The sequence below is a fragment of the Cupressus sempervirens genome, chromosome 8 (genome assembly GCF_028749045.1).
Source record: "Cupressus sempervirens isolate cs-2001-9-10 chromosome 8, ASM2874904v1, whole genome shotgun sequence".
Taxonomy (NCBI): domain Eukaryota; kingdom Viridiplantae; phylum Streptophyta; class Pinopsida; order Cupressales; family Cupressaceae; genus Cupressus; species Cupressus sempervirens.
Window position 1 is genome coordinate 506,191,182 of NC_143125.1, and position 14,415 is coordinate 506,205,596.

Sequence of the window (14,415 nt, forward strand, 5' to 3'; positions counted from 1 at the left end):
AGTGTTGGAGATTGACATGATTGAGGGTAGTGGGAGGCATAGCATCCGTTACTGGTAATGTCTTGAGACCATTCAAAAGATTGAAATTCTAAACTCCTGCCTCCACGAATTACCTTGACTCAAGGGAATTCATTCTGGAGTCTCAATAGACAAGAAATTTTAGGAATGACTGGGCGGGAATAAGTTGCCAGAATATCATGGCGACACGTTCTTATTATGGTAATGTCAGTTTCCTTTCTTCGATTTAGAGGTGGTGGGTCTAGCTTGGACATAACCGTAGATGTTGTGGTTATGAGACGAAAGTTACATAATCACATAAAACAAAACTGTTGGGTAGCCACAATATTTATAACGTTTGCAGTACAGTTATTAAAAAAATATTTATTTGTCATTGGCTATGAAAAAATTAAAAAGCCATCACCCGTCTCAAAATTTATGACATAGTATATTCATGTTTGAGGGAGTCATCTGGGAGTGTGTCATTTTACTCGCAGGAGTAGCTGTTCGAGCATATTGCGCACATTAAGTTGAGTGAAACAGTGCAAAGCTCATTACGACTCCAATATCTTCATTTAGGCAGTATCATATTTGTTGTCAGGGCTATAAGTCTTCGATGGGATTGAAGACAGGTATCTTCCAACGCCTTTGAATATGAGGTGGAACATTCATCATACCAAGCTGGTGATACACGCAATGGTTGAAGCGTTAGTTATAGATGCTTTTGGTATCTATGTTGCTTTGAGGAACTTGTTTGTGTCTGCCTCCCTGAGGCATCAATTACTTGATTACAGTAATCTCTACTATATCATTGTCTCTCTGCACTTTTGAAAGGTTACCAACACTTGTATCTTTTCGGAAAATCGGTACTCTAGAAGTGTCTTGATGTGCAGTGACAGCTTAGTGGCAGCTTAGTGGCATCTTGCTGTGTTATTTGTAGAACAAGTTACATCATTCGAATTTCTCAGGGTATCCATTTCTTGCTGTAAGATGGCATGGGGTTATTTAAAATAAGAAGGAAGCATAGAGAGGATTATCGATGGAAAAGAATCTATGAATTGTAAGCCTAAAAGAAGAGAACAAAGGTTGTAATTAGAATTCTAAGGAGGGATTCATCAAGCTTTGCAATTATCATGGTGTTGTAAGGACTAGTGGAATGTAGCCCCTTCTAGTTGACAGTTCCAACATCATTTGTAGATGGTCTTGGGACTATATAAGCAGTGAGTGTTAGTATCGATGCTAGATAACAATATTTGTAGACTGAGCAATTAGTGGGAAAAAAATTAAAACAAGACGTTAAATATTTGGAGTGATAGAACTATATTGATTGATTAACAACAGGCAATTGCGAGGAGTTTGGGAACAAAGTTCTTAAGAGACATGTCACAGAATATTAGTTCCAACAACATGGGGTAGAGATCGTAAAGAGTCTAGTAGTCTCGACGCAGCTGCGGTAGGGAGTTATACATATAATAGTCGGGTCTCACATACTCAATGGAAGCACAGTTCGGTTTTTGAGGTTGCATTCTAACAAGATGAAAAGGGGAATTTATATATTAGTGTCAAAGTACTAATCTGTGTGTAATTCCATGATGATATTGACTAAGGCTGTACATGTTGGGATTTGCTAAATTATAGTACAAATTGTTGGCTGCTAAGAGTTTGGTGTTGGCTGAATATTAAATATTTGAGAATTTCTGCAAAGGTGAAAATTGGGCAGAACAATGCAGTTTGGTGTAGAATTAATATTAGATTGCACGTAAACTATTTGACAGAGTTTACGAGTTTAAGCAGACATAATAGAATAGGGCATAAGTTTTTGGTGGAATCAAGTGTAATCTTAAGTGCATCCAAATTCAGTTTGAAGGAAGCAAATTATGACAATGGAAAATCTGAAACACAAGGTGTTTTCGAAAGATACTAATGACACCTTTAATGGCGAAGAGCTAAGAAACTTGCGGAAGGAAAAGCAATTGGGTAGGCTAGATGTACTTGGGTGGCAATTAGAACAAATGGAATCTTTGAATGATGTTCTATCCAAATTGGAAGAGATAGAAACTGTCATGTCCCCAATTTTGGAGGCAGTTCGATTTAATTAATTTGATTAACTTGGTTGTCCAAAATAATGAATATTTTATGAGGACGACTAATTAATCATTTTAATTAAATAAATAAGTGATATTAAGTTAATTATTTATAAAGTTATCAAATAAATAAATATTAAAAGGTAACTTTATATTTAATTAATTTAATATAGTGACTTGAATTATAAAAATATTTAATAAAGTCACTTAATAGATAAAATCAAAAATATTCTAGAAGTTTCTGGAGAAGATGGAGAGAAAAGAATAAATAGGCACCCTGGGGCTCCATTCGAAGGAGGCAGTTGTTTATCTCTCTCTTGATATCAGATTGTGATTCAATCACATGTGCATTGTGGAACCTAGGGCTTCTGCAATTGTCACAATTGGCCATTGAGAACGAAAACTCTCAATTGGTACGCAATTTTGAGGGTGTGAAATATCATCTGAATTATTGCAGATTGGAGGTGACATTCAGTCATTTCATCAGGGCGATTATTTGTGGCTTAAGGCCAATCTTGTGGTTCTTGCATCACTATTCTTTGAAGGATTTGATTTAGGTCATCAGGTCAGGGGCAGAATTGAAGTTTCAAGGGCAGAATTGAGGAGTTTGGTATTGGAGGCGAGTTTCAGAAGAGGTTCGATTTGCTGATTAAGAAGGGTTTTGATATCACTTAACTAGGCGATTATCGAGTTTGAAGAAGCAGCCAGGTTTGCCGAATTTCGTGGGGACTACTCATGTACTCCCGAAACTGTAATCGCCATTAGCAGGCGGGAAGCATATTTCAATCACACTCCATAGTTACACACGACTCAGGGCACAGGGTTTAAAATATTAGGCGGATCATATTAACTCGCTCACAATATCCTACGGCAAGCAATAAGTCTGAATGAGAGCAGATATAACTTGGATCCATCGGCTCTGAGTGTTCATATAGCAGACCCGACGAATTGCGGAGACCAAGCTGGAAACGGCAGCCAGCGCAGGTTGTGTCAATTCCGCTAGGCGAAATTAGGAATCTCCAAATCGCAAGGCCGCCTCCATTAGGTGTGCAGCTGCAGGGGCATCTGGGCAGTGAAGGCACTGTCTAAACAAATACCAATCACATCGCGATTTCATTATTTCGGCAGCCGCGGCGAAATCCGGAGTAAATTATGTCCAGTGTGTAGTTTTGAGTCTACAACAATAGCAGAAGGACGAAGTTGGGACTTGTTACCAGTAGAAGGAATGAAGTACAGAGGCCGGGGTTCGTAGCTAGGCATTACGACCAGGAATTGATAAGTACGTGGATGACGCATTTGAGGAACGAATACCAGTCATTATATTAGCTGCATACAATAGAAATGGTCAAGAAATTGCCAGGTACATTGTTGAGAAGTTGGAATCAGATAGAGCTCATAAATTTAGAGTAGTGGGTCAAGCAGAGGTTGAGAAAGGTTTTTTTATGGACAATTAGTGCTAGCAAAAGGAATGTCTATTGGGGCAGATGAGTTTCGAAAAAATGGAGTGGCAAACGCTGATACTGCTGATAGGCAAATAGTAGGCAAATAGATCGAATCCATCAGCGGCATCCCAGGTTCCTGATGTTGTTTTTTTCTTTTAAAGCTAGAGGAATTTAATCACTGTTACTTGTTATCAGTTCTGTATTTGTTTATTTGGTGAATTGGGATTATCAATCTCTTAATAGTTGTATGCCCAGTCTGATAAACTTAAATAGCACACTATCTATTCATAAGGCTGTTTAGATTATAAGACGGGTTGATGTATGAATTATCTAAATTTAAGCATTGGTTCTTTTAAGTGTGAGCTTGTTTGCTAATTGTTTGATGAAATGTCAAACCCTTGAAATATTAAGATTTTGGTGTTTAAAGAAGCAATAATCCTGTTAGGGTCATTACAGTGGTATCAGAGCTTATTTGCAAACTATTTGACTAATTGCCACAGTACAGTATTGGTTTTTTTTTTTAGTGACCTTTATAGTAAGGGTCATTACAGAAACTTATTTGACCAATGTAGAGCAGGCAGATTGTAGACTCTTAAATTGGGCCTTACAACCCTCAATGGTGACCTTGGTTTAGCCCAGGTTTATGGAGCATCCAGATAAATAGGTTAACCTTGTAGTTGCTTCTTGTCTCAATGAGATTATGCGAATAACATCTCCTAGAAAAACTTACAATGATGTGGTGTTGGAGAAAGTTTTGCAGCTGATAGTGAAAAACTTGAAGGGTTTGCAAGTTAAAGGAACCCCTATGAGGTAGGAACAAATTTGCTTGACCAGTGAGACCACTAGCACAACCAATCCAGTTTGTGGAAACCATAATGACGAAGGGGAGGCTAAAGAAATTTAGACTAGTGTTAGATTTTATGGATCTCTAATAGATAAAACTGTTACAATAAATGTGGGAACAATAGAAACTTTTACTTGTATTACTATAGAGCAGAGTTGCCCTCTAAATATTGATGATCTCTAATTTTGTATGCAGAATCTACTTCTTTGAATATTGCTGATAATGTGAGATGTATACTGTATGTAACAATGACCCTGCAGATTAGAAAATAAAGAAAAGTGCTGATGATTATTTGAATGTAGATCGCTGAGTCCAAGATGCTGTATATTGATGTTCTACAGCGATTTGATTACCCAAATATATATATAGCAGCGAAGGGTCATGACCCCCGTAGAGTCATGGCTCTACGTGGCCTCTGGCCACGAAGAGTCATGCCTCTATGATGGCATGACCGATAAGTGCCTTGTTAACACAAAGTAATCTTAAACATAATGCAGTCGGTAATTACAAGTAATACTGCCGCTAATTTCAATGTTTGACAATATCATAACCTCCGCTGATATATAATGCAATCAGTCGATGTTTTCTCAGCTGATAATGTTATTGGTTTAATCCAAACAATATATATATATATATATATATATATATATATATATATATATATATATATATATATATATATATATATATATATATATATATATATATATAACTACAACGAACATTTATCTGAGAACATGAATACAGATTAGTATATCAAATAAGCATCATTTACTTCTACTGATGCTAAACATTAACACTCCCTCTTTAGCAAGGGAGAAGTAATACGTCATTTAGATTTCAAAATATAATATCTAATTACTTTCTCTGATATTAACGCTCCGAAATAGTGACTAGTTAGATAATAAAAATCACCAAGCTATGAACACTATCATAATGTGCATCATAATCTCTAATTGTGCGAAACAATATCTAGAGTAATCATAATGAATATGTTATCTATGATCTCTAATTGCCCGAAGCAATATCTAGAGATGTCCATGATAACAGGCCTATCATTTGTAAGATTGTCACCTTAAAAACAATTACCTTCTGAATAAATATGTCCATGAAAGATCGTCACCTTTCATTACATATATGATGTGACTAAACGACAATAGAATCATAAACACACATAAATTAAAAATTTTAAATTCAATATTCAATATTACAAATTAATCATACCAAGTTTTTCTCTAAAGTATTTCAACTTCACTTTAGCAAGAGGCTTGGTAAAGATATCAACTGTTTGGTCATTAGTATAGATGTACTCCAGTTGAATAATTCCTCGATTTACCATGTCTCAAATGTAGTGGTAAAGAATTTCAATATGTTTGGAGTGATTGTGGAAAACTGGATTGGTTGAAAGCTTAATGCAACTTTGATTATCACAATGAATCACAGTGGGCTTCAAAGGTTTTTTGAATAGACCTGCTAACAACTTCCGTAGCCATACCGCTCCTCTAGCACCTAAAGAAGATGCAATCTATTCTGCTTTGGTGGAACTTAATGCAACTGAAATCTATTTTCAGTTGGACCAAGAGACCATACTAGATCCTAGACTGAAGCAATATCCAGAAGTACTCTTATGTTCAGTAGGATTGCTTGCCCAATCAAAATCAGAATATCCATGAAGTTCAATGTTAACTTTATCATATTTGATTCCCATTCGAATAGTACATATCTCAAAATGTATTTAGCTGCATGTAGATGTATCTTTTTTGGTCCACACATAAACTGACTTAAGGTGTTAGTAGTATAACATATGCCAGGATGAGTATTCACCAAATACATTAAAGATCCAATAATCTACCTGTAGTAAGTAGAATCTGTAGATTCTGATTTGATCATATCATCCTTCAACTTGTGTAGACTTACTTCCATAGGAGTAGCAGCTGGTTTACATTCCATCATTCCAAATTTTGTTAAAATGTCGACTGTATATTTTCTTTGATTCAGAAGAATGTATTTATCTTGTTGCCAGACTTCTAATCCAAGAAAGTAGTGAAGTAGACCTAAGTCTTTTATTTCAAACTCTGCTATGAGTTCCTGTTTGCATTTTTTTATGAGATGTTCCTCACTTGTTATGAATAAATCATCAACATATAACACAAGAATAATCATATCATCACCATCTATTTTGAAATATAAGTTGGGATCAGCTTCATTTTTGGAATATCCTAACTTCATTAGATAGTGGTCTATCCTTTCATAACATACTCTGGGAGCTTGTTTGAGATCATAAAGTGCTTTCATTAATTTACAAACATGAGTTTTGCTATCATGAGTGCTGAATCCTTCTAGTTGCTCGATATAGACTTCTTCAATTTTGCCATTAAGGAACGTTGTTTTGACATCCATTTGATGGACCTTTCATCCCTTGGATGTTGTGATAGCCAAGATGGTTCTGACTGAAGTATATCTAGCAACTGGAGCAAATGTTTCTTCACAATCATTGCCTTCTTTCTATGAGAAACCTTGAGCTACAAACCTGGCTTTGTACTTTTCAATGTTGACATAAGATGCATGTTTTAATTTTAAATAACCATTTGGATGAAACTACTAATTTGTTCTTAGGTCTTGGTACAACATCCCATACATCATTTTTTAATATAGAGTTATATTCTTCAATCATAGCTTCTTTTCAAGACTGATTTGAAAGTGCTTCTTTAACATTGGAAGGTTCTTTTTTTATAAGTTCAGTTAATATCGCAACATAACATGATTGATTTCTTGTCCTTTTGCTCTATTGAATCACTTCATTAGGTTCAACCTGATTTTCTTCTATCATTTTCCTAGTCCAAAGTGGCCTTCTTTTATTATTGACATTTTCAAAATTTTCATGATTAGACATAGTGGAAGAGAATGGTTCAATATCATTCTCCCTCTCAATTTCTGTTTGTTGATTTTCATCTACTTTAGGAATAGATTTAGTAATAGATTCATCACTGTTTCTAGAAATATTAAAGACAGTATCTTCTTCAAATTTTACATCTCTGCTAATCTCAATTGTTATTTGACTTGGAATGAAAACCTCGTATCCTTTTGTTGTTTCACTATATCCAATAAATATCCCCTTCTTTCCGGAAGGTTCTGATTTTCTTCTTTTCTCTTTAGGAATTATGATATAAATTGGACATCGAAAAATTCTTAGATGGCTTAGATCAGGTTTAATGCCTGTGAATACTTCTTCTAGAGTGGTGTTCTCTAATACTGAGTGTGGACATCTATTTTGAATGTAGACTGCAGTGTTAGATGCTTTAGCCCAAAAGGAAGTATGAAGGTTTTGATCATGCATCATTGCTCTAGCCGATTCAACAATTGATCTATTTTTACATTCTGCAATTCCATTTTGTTGAGGATGATAAGGTACATAAAACTCCCTCTTAATCCCAACAACAATGCAAAAATTCTTATAAATATCAGAGATATATTCACCTCCATTGTTTGATCTTAGAGTTTTTATTTTCTGTCTTGACTGATTTTCAACTAAGGCTTTGAACTCTTTGAATTTTGATAAAACTTCAGCTGATTCTTTTTGTTTCATAAAATAGATTTAGGTTCTTCTAGAGTAATCATCAATAAAAATTACATAGAAGAAACACCCATTAAGAGAAGGTATAGACATAGGACTGCAAAGATCAGTATGGATCAGTTCAAGAATGGATTTAGATTTGTAAACACTTTTAGGAAATAATTGTTTAGTATTTTTGCCTAAAGCACATCCTCTGCAAATGCTTAAATGATCAGTTTTTAGACTAGGTAAGCCTTTTACAATTTTTCCTATGGATGACAATGCACGATAGTGAAGGTCCTAGTCTCCTATGCCAAATTTTGGTGGAATTTGAAGTTTCATGACTAAGAGCTAGTTTTTGATTATTACAAACTTTATAAAGACTTCCATCTCTAAATCTGGTGGAAATGGCTTTCTTGATATTAGAGTTCCTAGGCCAAGATAGAACTTTGTCCTCTTGGAATGTGATTTTGAATCCTTGATCAGCAAGACCAGAAATAGAGACAAGGTTTCTCTTTATTCTTGGTACATATAAAATATTTTTGAGTTGTATTGTAATTCCTGAATTTAGGTTAATTGAACAGGAAGCAATTCCTTTAATAGGATGAGTAATCTCCAATGGTAACTTCTTTTGAGGTTTGTTCGGAGGTTTCAAATTTGTCTTTAAAATTTGTGATGTGCTGAGATGCTCCACTGTCTGTGATCCAAGCGTTGTGGTTGGAGTTTAATTCACTTGAAAGGGTTAAGTAAAAAGCATAGTTTTCTCTTTCTTCTTTCTTTGCACCTTGTCCTTTGGTTTTTGCTAAAGTTGCTTGAATTTTCTTCCTTTCAGGGCAGAAATTATGGGAGTGACCAATTTTATCATATTTAAAACATCTAACTTTGGACCAATCATGTTGCTTGTATGATTTGTTAGATTCCTTTTTGTTGTATTTGAATTTTCTTTTCTTGTTTGATTTCACATGAAATGCTTAAATTTCTCCCTCTTGATTTGTACTTAGTTCTTTTGAGACTAATCTAGATTCTTCTTGTGTGCCTTCATTCTTTAATAAATCAAATTTGGGGAGTTCAGGTTGAGAGCTTAAACCTACATCAAATAAATTTTTCCATGATAGAGGAAGACCTCTTAGTGCTATCATGTTGAGTTCTTTGTCATCAACTCGATTTTCCATTGTTGCAAGTTAATCTTTTAGTTCATAAATTCTTAGAAAGTATGAGGTAATAGTTTCTCCATTTTTCATCATTATATATAGTAGATCTTGTTTTCGAATTAATAATCTACTAGTATTGTTGATTTCAAATGTATCTCGAATTGTGGAGAACATCTCAAATGCAGTCTTGAGACTAGATATGGATGAGAGAATATGATCTTTTACAGAGTCTATAATGATTTTCATGGCTTTGTTAGTATGTCTTTTCAATGTTACTTTCTCTGGCTCATTTTTAGGCATGGACATGTTTGTTTCAATATATTCTTCTAATTCCATTTCCCTTAATATTATCATTACTCTAATTTTTCATGATGAGAAATTAGATGCTCCCTCAAGCCTATCTTCTAGTCTCACATGATTCACCATTTTAATAATATAATTTATTTCTTTTAAAAATTCTGAGAATTCCTTTTAATTTTGAGTAGTTTTTCTTATTAGAATGACTCTGATACCATGTTAGATTTTATGAATCTCTGATAGATAAAACTGTTACAATAACTATGGGAACAATAGAAACTCTTACTTGTATTACTGTAGAGTAGAGTTGCCCTCTAAATATTGATGATCTTAGATTTTGTATGCAAAATCTACTTCTTCAAATATTGCTGATAATGTGAGATGTATACTATACGTAACAATGACCCTGCAGATTAGATAATAAAGAAAAGTGCTGATGATTGTTTGAATGCAGATTGCTGAATATATATAGTAGTGAAGGGTCATGACCCCCGTAGAGTCGTGGCTCTACGTGGCCTTTGGCCACGAAGAGTCATGCCTCTACAATGGCATGGCCAATAACTGCCGTGTTAACACAAAGTAATCTTAAACATAACGTAGTTGGCAATCACAAGTAATACTGCTGCTAATTTCAATGTTTGACAATATCATAACCTCCGCTGATATATAATGCAATCAGTCGATGTTTTCTCAGCTGATAATGCTATTGGTTTAATCCAAACGATATACATATATATATGTATAAGTAACTACAACAAACATTTATCTGAGAACATGAATACAGAGTAGTATATCAGATAAGCATCATATACTTCTATTGATGCTAAACATTAACACTCCCTCTTTAGCAAGGGAGAAGTAAAACATCATTTAGATTTCAAAATAGAATATCTAATTACGTTATCTGATATTAACACTTTGAAACAGTGACGAGTCAGATAATAAAAATCACCAAGCTATGAACACTATCATAACGTGCATCATAATCTCTAATTGTTCGAAACAATATCAAGAGTAATCATAATGAATATGTTATCTATGATCTCTAATTGCTCGAAGCAATATCTAGAGATGTCCATGATAACAAATGAGTTTGTTATCTATGATCTCTAATTGCCCAAAACAATATCTAGAGATGTCCATGATATCAAGCCTATCATTTGTAAGATTGTCACCTTACAAACAATTACTTTCTGAATAAATATGTCCATGAAAGATTGTCACCTTTCATTGCAAACTTGTTGACGGGGCTGGTTGTACTCAAGGTAACAGCATGTTGGAGCCTTTGTATGATGAACCATACGTTTCATATACGCATGATATTAACTTCAATAAATAGTCCAAGATGACACCACAAGATGATGAGTTGTATCAACGTGATAATAATGAGATGCACGCATTAAAGAACTAGCTGAAGGTTAGTGAAGACATGGTTGTGGCATCTTTGGTACATTATGACAACACTCACAAGGTGGTTGAGGATCTCTACAAGGAGGCTCAAAGGGAAGTGGAAGGAGATTGGCTTTTTATTGATTTGTAGGTAGTTGAAACAACTCTTAAAACTATGAAATCCAATTATTGGTGTTTGCTTTCTGAGAGGGATTATATTCTAAAGGTTGTTGCAATATATGTTGATCAGTTTAATAAAGAAAGAAATGAGATTAAGTAGCTCAACATGGAGCTTAAGTATGCTGGTGAGGCATTGGATGATACTTAATTTTCTCTTCAGGAAGCAAAAAATCAGATTAGGATCATGAATCATTTTTAGGAACATGAGGGTAAAGAGAGGCAGGAGTTTTTTGAAGAAGTAATTGATGAACTTGATAGTATTTAGCAGACGTATGACTTGGATAGTTGCCCCAAACAACCAAGTACCAAAACTCTAGATCACATTCAGCTTGTGGACAACCGCTTGTTTTAAGTAGATGCTGATTGGACTTCTGATAAGCCCCTTTTTGAGATAAATGGGGGAACTCTTTTCTATTGTCATGAAGAGGATGATCTTGAATTAAGAATATTGGATCCAAAAACAATTCCTAGCAGTGAGTCTTGGTCACAAGATTGGTGTGGTGAATTGACTATGTTCGCTCACCCTTTTATCATTCCAAATATGGTTTTTGATTTCAACCCATACAGAGTTGGTTGGATTGCATACATCAACCATTGAATAGATCTTGGTGGAGAGTTGATGAGAATTATGTTTCAATCACAAGGAATGGTTTTTCAGCTTCATTCTTATTCATAGCACCTATGTACTCGGGGGTTCTCCAGATTGACAATGACAGTATGATATTTGATTTGCCCTTGGTGTTGTTTTCAGCTTTTGAGAAGCTCGTTTCTTACATCAACTATTTAGGTTGGGTCGTCACCATCTACTGGGTTATACATAGCGCCTAGATACATTTCTACCTCATTGTATTAGTTGGTCATGAGAACAGGGTTTGCGATCCAAGTGTTGACCATATGTGTCTATGGCTTGTTGGTGATTTTGTTGTAGTTCTACTCAGTTTGAGACTAGATGCGATGATAACTAGAATTGTACAACCTACAAATGCAGCAATATTTCATAGATTAACATGGGATCCAAGGATATGGTTGATGGATTGGTTGCAATTTGACACCTTGCTTCGCAGTGTGGCAGGATTTGTTTTTAGATTGGGCTAGAGAGCTACCTAGAGATTCATATGGGATCCTGGTACTGATCTTGAGGACAAGCAATCTTGAGTAGGGGAGATTTGTAATGTCCCCTTTTTGGAAAATTAGAAGATTCAAAGACATGTTCATATAATATTAAAATTTTCTATGAGAGCGTGAATAAAAAGGGGCAATTCAGTATTACAAGGTGGGCTAAAGGTGACAAGGAGGGATAAGATGGAAAGCTAGGAGGGGAGTCGAAGAGTCACAACTTTGTGGATTTAAAGAAGAGAGGCTCATTTAGTTAGGCATGCTTGTTTTATGATTCAAATTTCAGTTTCTCTCTTGCGAGAGTTATTCAGAAAGCTTCAGCTTTCAGCCACTGTGAGGACGTAGACCCTTGTGCCGGTGGACAGTGGATGCAAACCCATTGTCCGTGGAGACGTCAAATCAGGTGTCTTGTGTGTGCTTAGAGGTTCTTTTTTAGTTTTCCAATCTGATGGTAAAACTGTGTGTAATATTGGACTTTGAATATTGGTTATTGTATTGCTGTTGTATAATGCAATAACATGTTTTAAGGAAATTTATGAGAATTTTCTGGTTTTATACTGTTGGTATGTAACGCATTTTCATATACTTGAATTCTGAATATTATTTTGAGAAAGAATGAGTAAATATCTATTGGGGATATTTCAGCATTCAACAATATTCTTAATCTATTGTTATAGGATTTTTAGGCTTTATCAACAACCTTCTTTAATGTATTGTTATAGCATTTTTAGGCTTTATTGTGAGTTGAGTAACCAAGAAACAACCCTTGATCACATTTAGAATTAAAACTACTCAAACCTTCCGCTTCTCTCTTAATAAAACACCTGCTTCTGAAAACTGCAAAATATTTAACTGAAACTGGCTTACCATACCATAACTCATGTGGAGTTTTCTGCTGTCAGGCCTAAGCTGAACCCTGTTTAGAAAATAGGGTGCTGTGTGCACTGCTCCCACCCAAAACTTATCAGGAAGTTTTGATTCATTAAGTAAAGTTCTGGCCAATGCCTTTGCCATTCTGTTTTTCCTTTTGACTACCCCATTCTATTGAGGTGTGCTGGCTCCAAAGTGCTGTCTTTTAATACCTTCTTCTTCACAGTAAACAACATATTCATTAGACATAAACTCAACACCTTTATCAGATCTATACTCTTAATTTCATAATCAATTTCTTTTGAAAACATAGCCCAAATGATATGATAGTGTCTTTCTTTTAGGTTAAGCTGCTTGAATATCCAGCTTGCATCCATTGTTTGCTACAAAGAGTTCATATGTGAAATTCTCAAAATTCTATCTAGAGCATGTCTGTTCCAAGTTTTGAACAATTCTTCCTATGCATTAGAAAATCTAAAATGGTTTTCTTAAAGGGGTTTCTGATTTTGATAGCATGTTTTCTATAGTATAGTTTGTTACAGAACTAGTTTTATGCATTCAATAGTTACAGTTTTTATTTTATAAATACATTGCAATTAGGAAAAAGGGTATTATAACAATGATGTTAGTATTGCCATTGGTGATTAACTGAGGTAGAGTACTTTTTGTTGCTATTGGATTGTGTATGTGATGGGCATATATGATCCATTTGCAATACTAATCTTTGATCTCAATATGAAAGTCCAGTCTTAGAAAATTAATTACTGTATTAATAAGCTTGGGATATTTCTTTTGCAGTATAGGTGGATTAATGCGGGCACAAATGCTTCAGCAAACTGTAAGTTAATGCTCGAGGAAAAGAATCTTTCACATCAACCTCAAACATCAGGTGGCTTTCCTTTCTGCATAGAATTTCTGGATTTCATCTTTTAAATGGTTAAATAATTGAAAATATGAATATATGAATTTTAATTACAGCCCTAGGAAAAGACACCAAATTTGGCACATATTTAAGTTACTACGTTCCTTAAAAATATAGAAGTTGGCAATATAAGTGAGATTCATATAGTGATTTTAGCTTATAGAATTGTTACTTATATAGTATATTGTGGATTCCTCATGGCAACCTACCAATGAACCTGAAATGAACATAAATGCCAAATCTTAATTGTCTAGATCTACAACCTAAGTTGCAAGGTTTGAATTCTAGTTTGAGTTTAACAACAATAAAATTAGAATGAAGTTTGATAAGGTAAAAAATTCACGAAAAAATGTCGACATAAATTTGCCTTATATAAATTTGAATTATTTTAGTCGTAAGTAATATATACAAAAAAATCAATATTTTTATAAAAAATATAAGCTAATAATTATTATCAATATTAGAATCTATTTAAAAAATTAAATAAATTTGAAATAAAATAGTTAAGTTGAATTAATTTTTTTATCAAGACGAAAAAATATGATAATAAATTTAATAATTGTAAACAAC

General features: G+C 34.3%; 1 protein-coding gene across 2 annotated transcripts in view; it reads left to right on the forward strand.

Moving 5' to 3' along the window:
* SFR6 (sensitive to freezing 6) overlaps positions 1-14,415 on the forward strand; it is a 212,951-nt gene that overhangs the window by 130,413 nt on the left and 68,123 nt on the right. For both annotated transcript variants that reach the window (XM_089798209.1, XM_089798210.1), the window contains one exon: positions 13,722-13,812. In XM_089798209.1, coding sequence (XP_089654335.1) covers positions 13,722-13,812 — 91 coding nt within the window. The remainder of the gene's footprint in view (positions 1-13,721; positions 13,813-14,415) is intronic.